The 8,515-nt window shown below is 44.4% G+C and overlaps 1 protein-coding gene across 1 annotated transcript in view; it reads left to right on the forward strand.

Moving 5' to 3' along the window:
* The window catches only part of CDH23 (cadherin related 23), a 569,738-nt gene that overhangs the window by 44,290 nt on the left and 516,933 nt on the right, over positions 1-8,515 (forward strand). Inside the window, exon 3 of the mRNA XM_025203550.1 lies at positions 65-142. Coding sequence (XP_025059335.1) covers positions 65-142 — 78 coding nt within the window. The remainder of the gene's footprint in view (positions 1-64; positions 143-8,515) is intronic.

Here is an 8,515-nt window from a genome sequence, read left to right on the forward strand (position 1 = left end):
CATAGCTTCGTGCCAGCCTCATGAAACATGATAAAAGTTAAGCTTTATCCGTTTATCCTTCCAGGTCTGAGCAATCGACTGCCGTACTTCATAAATTATTTCTTTGACACCTACCTGTTGATCAATGAGGATACCCCTGTGGGTAAGTGTACTTCACTTGTATTAATGAGCAGATGCACTGTACTCCCAGGCCTGTCTGAGGGTGAGATAACATGAACAAAGAGAAGGGAGGAGGGGACTCAGAATAATTAACCATCGCATGGGCTTTAGAGTATGTTTAAAACTGTCTAACTGGGAAATGGATCAAGACTGCTTGGGACTGAAAAATTCTCTTCCTCATGCTTCTTTCCTCTGAAATAAAAGTTGCGCATGCGCACGCACACATGCACAAAACCCTAGGTATTCACAGGTTCAGCATTTGCCGTTTCAAATATTTGCAAATGCCAAACCAGCATTTTAAATGCTCTTTAAAATACTCCACCATGGAACTCAGCTCAGTGGCAGGAGGTGGGCAGAGCTGGGGCTGCACTCCATCTCCCACCACCAGGTGGAGTTCCTCCCGCCTGGGGGCTGCATTCCACCCCCCTCCACCAGGGTAAGTTCCCAGCAGCTTGTAGCCTGCTGGAGGGTGGGGGTACAGCAGAGCACAACCCCAGGGCTGCTCTCTGCCCCCTCCCCACCCAGACAGGGTCAGTTCCCAGTGACTTGCAGTCCGGTGGAGGGTGGTAGGACGCAGCCCCAGGGCTGCGCTCTGTCCGCCTCCACGGCTCAGGTCCCAGCCACTTGCAGCCCTATGGAATTGAGCCTGGTAGGGGGTAGTGGAGTATAGCATTGGGGCTGAGCTCCACCCTCCTCTACTGGCTCAGCTCCCAGCACCAGTTCCAAGTGCCAGCAGCAGCCTCCTGCCTGCACCCCTGGGAAGGCTGCGGTGCTGTGCCGGACTCCTCCCTGGGGTGTGGGCCCTGATCTGCCTGTAATCAGAGGAGGCTGCTCCTCCTCCAGTTTTGTGCTTTCCCATTATAGCCTGGGTGAAATGTCAAAGCTGTTTTGATGAAACAAAGCAGTGCTTTTGGAAAAAAACTAAACTCAAAACAAAATACTGTTCTGTCAAAACAGAAGTTGAAGCGAAACAATGTTGTTTTGTACAGCCCTAATGGACAGATTGAAATAGAGCAGTTTTCAGAGAGCCGCTCTAATTAAAACACCCTACCCCCACCCCCAAGCATGTCCATAGGCACCTTAAGGTTCTGGTTGCTCCCCTTCTTTCTTAGTTGCTTACATAAATGCAAATTGTAACCAGTAGAGAAGTGCAGTGTTTTATACCCACTTTGTACTCATATCATGGAGTACTTAAGTTGCAGGGTGTAACAAGTCACCCTTCCCAGCACCATCTTCCTAGTACTCCACGCCTTGGATCCTTCTTTAGGATTCTTATGTCCCACCCTATACTTGTCTGCCACATCTTGATGGAAATTATGATGATGTTCTTGCAAGCAGGAAGCTGCCTATTGTATTGGGTATGTTGGGGCCTTTCCCCTATGTGAGACTGACCCCTGGCTTTCTCTAGCTAGGCCTCCCTGTCTAAATCCACCAAACAGGGTTTGACTCCGAGGCTCTAGCCTTTTCTATTGTCTTGATGTCTGTGGCCCGTTTTTCTCCGCTCCGATCTATAGCCCAGCCCAGAGGCCCAGGCACCAGCCCCCCAGCCAGAGGGTTGCAAGCCCCAAAACCCACTATCCTCTGGGCCTTCTCCACAATGCTGCCCCCTTCTCTGGGCCTTCTCCATACCCACACTGGGCTTCTTAGCAACACCCCCTTCTCTGGACCTTCTCAACTGCTCTTCTCCAGGGCTGGGGTCAGTGCACCCCAAATGCTGTGCCCTCACTGGCACTGGGGTTCCCATACTGCTGTGGGTCCCCTATGACGCCACCTCCAACCCTTAGTAGCATCACCCAAACCACTAGTGACAAACAGTAACACAAACACAAGGTGCCTCAGCTATAACAGAACTTAAAGCTGCCTGGCTAAAACCACATTGCTCAAACATCCCAGGGCTGCACCATCCTTTACCTGGCTTGGGCTATACCTGCAGGCAGGCTTCTCCTCACATCTTTGCTCCAGGAGAGCTCCTTCCTCTCTGGCTGCTGGCAGGGAACTACCCCCTTGGTCTCAGTCCTGGTGTTTAAATGGGAGCCAGGCCCTCCCCTTCCGGTCAGCTGACCACTAGCAGGTATGGGACACTGGCTCCCTCTGGTTGTCCTAGCAACCAGCACCTGAGCAGCTATTCCAGCTCTCCAAGTAGCAGGCACTTTAGTGCCCTGCTACACAGGGTAATAGAATTCTTTTAATTTGTATCAAGGACACAACTGAGTTCACATGAGGATTGTGATGTAATAAAATCCCTAAAATGGCATTTGTGAGTAAAATTACTTTACCCAATGACTATGCAGGGGAGGGGGGTGTTGAAAATGGTTGTGTTGTATTACACAGGGACCTGGCTATAGTCCAGTAATGCATTTGTGTTCTCAGGTTTGTATAATTACTTACTTTGGCTACCTGTCCATAGATACAACGGCAAAGTAAATGTACAGCACCCAGCACCATGGCATTTTGGTGCATGACTAGGGCTTCTTTGGCAGTAAAAGTATGCATACATAATAATAATAATAATGGACATTTTCCATTGGGCATCTTGCAGCCTACTTAATTGCTGCAGCAGGGAGTAGGAAAGGAAACAAAAATTTTCACAAGAGTAATTGCAAGAAAAAATCTGGGGGAGTGAATAAAAGAGAGATTTGTCAGGCCTTGGAGGCTGGGAAAAGTTTAAATTCCACAAGATTGCCTTTCCCCATCTCCTTCCCTCCCCAAAACATGCACATACACAAAGCCACTCTAGCTGACTCGGATAGCTGTGGGTTTGGAGGGACAATAGAGGTTTTTTTCCCTATATAATGCCCTTGGCGAAAATCTCAGTTTTTGAATGACAGATGTAGCTTTCATTTATTTATTTATTTGATTTGTTTAGCTAGCTAGCTAGTTAGCGATCAGTTTTAGTAAATGTAGAAATTGATTGGGCTGTTCTCAGCCTCCTTCCAGGTTCTCAGTCCATTAAACTTGCATTCTTCAATCAGGGGTCCATAGTTGGCTTTTAATGCTGCAGGAATTGATTTGTAAATCCTGGGTGTGCCTGAGCACAGGTGTAGTTTTTGATGGGCTTTTCCATGTAGGCTGATGATGGGGATTTTATTAGGGCCCTATTTATACAGACCTCCTCATCTGTGTGTCCCTCCTCTCCCTCATACAATTGCAAATCCCTGCAGTTACAGAAAAGGAACCTGGCAACTATTATAGAGGCATTACAGGAATTTCAAAATGCATGAGGATAGATCCCAAGAAAAGGTGCTTTTGTGAAGAGGTTCAACAGTACTGGTCACCAGAAATGGAGCTTCCCAATCACACCACTTCAATCTTGTATTTAGCTGTCCTCCAGACAGCTGATTTGAGTCTTACACAGTCAGTGGTGTCTTGTTTCATTTTTAAATTGCTAGGGATGGTATCCCATGCATAATATGGAAGCACACCCACATTGATTGAGAAGTTCTAAATGATCCTTCTGGATGTCCATAGTGGACTGACTGGCAGGATCCATATAAAGATGACTGCATGGTTTTTTTAGCCAATCCCAGCTATTGATCTTAGTAGAAATTTTAAGGGGGGAAGGAGGGCAGAGGAAGTACCCCAATAAAAAACATATAGATCATGCTCTGAGTCGTGTGTGATGTTGCTGAGCTGTACTGTAGCACAAAACAGAATAGGAACCCAATCCTGCTCAGTGAGTCGTAGGGGAGTGTGATCTCTGGTTGTGATGCACTTATAGCACATCTGGCAGTGGCTTAATAATGCAGTGTAATAGACCAGGATTTGGTCTTGGTGACAGTAGTATAACTAGGGCAGGGCAAGCAGAGCACCAGCTCTGGGGACTGGCTATGAGGGGGTGCCAGAATCCTTCCCTGTGCTCCCATTGCCTGGCCATAGGAGCTGTGCACAGCACTGAGCCACACACTGCATCTGAGGGGCAGGGGGGAGTGGGGCAAATAGAATGATGCTCTGGCTTTTGCCAAAGCAGACACAGTCCTGCAGCCCAGTACACGTGTATCTAGGGGGAGAGAACAAAAAGGAGACCAGGATTGTTCCCAAGTAGCCCAGGCACAGGCTATAGTGGCAGCAGTAGCCTGGACAGATGAGACTTCCCTTTCCCTCCCCCAGTATGCAGTGGTCAGCATCCCCGACCCCGGGTGCTCAGTAAGCTTGCTACACTTCTGCTGGTGATGTTGGTCAGCAGTGATTTTTAGACTTGTTCCCATTGGGGTTACTTCTTAAGTCACATTTTCATAGGCACCTCGCTCTGCAGCATTCTAACAATCTAAATGAAGGAAATACAAAAGAGGGGAAAAACAGACAAAAAAAATACATATTTTCTCTTTTGTACCTCTGTCCTGTTATACAGAATCCTGTAGGAGGAGAGAATGTAAATTAGAATGCACTTGTCTGAAGTTAATATCTACCAGTCATCTTACTGTTTGCTTTTATCCCCGTGTGTTGGCTGCCTCTTTAATGTTGGAATCGTCTTCATCTATAATTGGTGCTGAATTTGTGCCAAGGAAATGCATTAAAAAGAAAGTGGGTGCATAGGTTAAATGGAGGTGGTAGGTAGAGGTGGCTAGGAAAACTTTGGAGGCATTTCCTAACGAAACATTTTCTGTGGAGCTTTGTGACTGCTCCACTGAAATTTCCTTTTGGAGGACAATATCCAAACTTTCTACTTAGACCTTGTCTGAATTAAATGGTTTGGTGGTATGTAATGTTGGTTTTTTTCATTTTGTTTGGCTTTCTTTTGTTTGTTTTGTTTCTTTGGATTGTTAAAAAGAATTTAGCATTAATTAGAAAAACTACGTTTACCTCAGTCAAAAATGATTTTTTAAAATTCTTTTTGCTGAGAATTTTGAAATGTTCTGGTTTTGTCCTTATATTGGAAAGGAAGGCAAACATTGACACTTTGAAATAGTTTTCAAAAGAGAATTTCTGTTGATAGGACTCATCTCCGTATGTTTCTTAATTAAAATTAATGTAATCCTTTGAAAGAAAAGAAGTCCTGGATTGGGGTAAAATAGCTGGGAGCAAATGTTGTGTCACTGTAATAGGAGAAACATAGATTCCTGTTTGAGACCAGCTGATAATATTTCTATATTGCGTATGGAATCCAGGAGGCTGTGCAGTGAGATGTATGTAGAATATGCAGAAGCTAGACACACAGCAGTCAGTTTATACCTGGCAAGAGTGGAAAACACTCTTGGATGATGGAACCTCTTATGCCTGGTGGAGTTCTGACCATTATTGTCCCCTCCAGCTTTCTCAAAAATAGGATGCAATTTAAATTCTGGTAGAGCTGGGCCAAGGAAACCTTACTTTTATTTAATATCTTCCAAAGGATGACTCTAAGAGTATAGCATCTCCTTCTACCCTTTGTTACCCTGAAGTTTCACCTTTGGACATGAAACTACTGAACTCATGGCATTGTGAATTCTGGGCAAGAATGCTACTATATGGGACAAATTGAAGCACCATGCTAATAACTGTGCCACTCACTCATGCAGCAGAGTCTCAATTGTCAGCTACATACTTAAACACGTACTTTCTCAGGTGCTCAGCTGGTTCAAAAGGTAATTCTCTGGTCTACTTGTTCTCAGTGGGTGCATCTACAGAAGATCCTACGTCACTGTAGTGAAGAGTTATGTCGCTGTAGCTCATTGCTATGATGATGTAGTATCAGCGGGCATGAACCATGATGCCAATACCACTGTGCAGTAGCATTGGAAATGAACCATGTGGCCATGTAGCGTTGGGACTGTGCAGTAACATAAGTCTCTTAAGCAAGTACTAAATGACTGCAGTAACAACTGCACAGTCTGGTGCATATGCATATGTGCCCAGTGTCAACAGAGGTGATGAAGGAAAGACGAATCCTTTCCTCACTGAACCTACCTTGGAATACTCTGGAGATTTTCTAACCTACTGGCAGTATTCTCTTCCTTGCTTTTACCCCATTCTCCACAAAAAAATAAACAAAAAAACACTCCCTCTTCTCATTCACCTGGCTAGAAATTAAGTCTCTTCTTCCCAGAAATGATGCTTAAAGGAGTCTTAAGCAACAATTAAGAGATCATTCCCCCTCTAATCACTTACATGAGTAAATTAGTCTTGTCAGGAGCTATTAAGACGGAGAGTTTGGAATTCATTAGGCTAGATTGGGCCTATGGAGCTCCTGGCACCGCCGCTAGTCCATGCTGATTAATTTCTCTGAAAACATCATCAATGCCCATCTGTTTCATTTAGGTCCAGGGAGAGCAATTTTCAGGTGGACTGACCCCCTCGTCAGTTATTTCACCCAGAAGTAATGAAACACACTCTCACTGCCGAGTGGAGTGGGGGGTGGCAACTGGAGAGAGAATATAAAACATAAATATGAAGAGCACAAAAGCAATTGAATTTGCTAGGCAGCAGATGAGAAATTGAAAGGGAATAGAGAAGCGAGTCAAGTAAAGGAATATTAGCTTATTAGCCTTATTGTGTTGGGCACATTTGTGGAGTGCAGAGAGGGAGGGTGGCTGGGGATTGCCCATCCATGAAGCTGAAAGCCTTATAGCCATTGCAAAGGCTCCCCCCCACCAAACTAGACATGTCTGGTTGCAAGAGAAGGGACCAGGAAGAATGTTTTCAAAGACCCAATAGGAGGCAATTTGTAGGAGCTTTGAACTGATTAAGGACAGACTGGTTATGGGGTCCCAACCCTGTTTCTTGCAATAGGAGGCAGGGGAAATAAAAGTACTGGGACATAAGACTGGACTTAGACCTAATTCTTACCTCTCTGGTTTCAAATTGTGAAAGCCAGAGCACTTATGAGCAGGAATTTTGGATCCTGTTCTCTGCTCTTTAATGCAAGGTCAGTGGCTATTGATATTATCATCACCTGTGAACCAAGGAAAGATAACTTTGTGGACATAACTGGGAAAAGAATGGGAAATGATCTCTGTGGCATTTTTGGTTAGGTATATTGTTTGTTACGAGTTTTTTGGGGAGACTGGTAGAAGGGTAGTTTATCTTATTTGCACCTGACTTCAAACACAAGTGACTGTCATACTATGGGTACCCACAAGTGGGAGAGTGAAAATACTTGGAAGTTTTTTTATTTTTAACTTAACTCAGAAATGTTTACTAATTAATCCTCCCAAGAAACAGGTAAATGGTTTTATTCCCATTTATAGAGGAGAGAGTGGAAAATGAGATAAAGAAGTTAAGGGCCAGATTTCCAAAACTACTTAGGCAGCCAAAGATGCAGACAGGTACCAAAGTCTCCCTGAAAATCCCACTGGGTTTCTATTGGCATTTCCATCTCCCTAAATACTTTTAAAATATCTTAGCCCTGGGTCCTTGCTCAAAACTACAGAAGGGACTTAGATTGGTATTGGAATCTGGGGAATCCTGTTCTCATTTTTTTCCTATTTAGAATCAACAAAAATTTGAATAATTTCTAAACCTTCGCTTGCTGTAAGTGGGGATATTATCTATTTGTATGAGTATCATGGGACAAAATAGTTGCATTATGCTGCAATCTGATGAAATGTTATTTGCATTTGTTACATCATAATGCTACATCATCATGCATCATCCTAGTATGTTGTCATTAGCTAGTAGCAATTTGATCACCTTTGCAGTTTGACTGTCTAATTCTCCTGCAAGCTGGATTTACAGGAAGGGGGCAGTCCCAAGAAAACTGAGATTGTCCGGCAAATTTCAGGACAGGCAATGACCTTGTAAGTAGCTATGTTGAGTTTGTGCAACTTTTCAATGGAAGCTCTGTGCCTTGGAGTCCTGCAGATCTGCCCTCTTCCCTTTTCCCTCCCCCTGAAAAATGGGACTTTAGATAAGGAATAGAGTGGTGACATGTTTTAATGAGTTCTCATTTCCCTTCACTGCATCTGCTGCATTTTTAATATAAATGGATACAGTGTGATCTCCAGAGTAGAAGCAGTTTGATTAGGGTGTCATGGTGGACTCCAACAATATAAATTAGGCCTGTTCTATTTTTGTTCTATGGAGCTATGGACAGAAGTTGCACATAAACCGGTTTAAGTGATCAGAAACTCGTTTAAACCTGTAACAGAACAGAAGCTCAGTGCACGTAACCTAGTTTCAAAATGGCTGAAACTGGTTTAAGATAAACCTGGTTGAATGTAGTATCAGACTTAACTGATTTGGGTCAAACTGATTTCTGAAACTTCTGTCCCAGACCCCTTCCTGGTTCAAGTTAAATCACAGTCTCCCAGCATGCTTTCCAGCCTTGGGCTAGGCTATGCTGTCTGCTCCAGAGAGCAGGGCTGGCCTCACCCCTCTGCTCCCTAGCCTGAGCAATGAGGGCTGGCTGACAATGGGATGTTGTGGGGTAAGCCTGGCTGAG

The sequence above is a fragment of the Alligator sinensis genome, unplaced genomic scaffold, assembly GCF_000455745.1.
Source record: "Alligator sinensis unplaced genomic scaffold, ASM45574v1 scaffold546_1, whole genome shotgun sequence".
NCBI lineage: Eukaryota > Metazoa > Chordata > Crocodylia > Alligatoridae > Alligator > Alligator sinensis.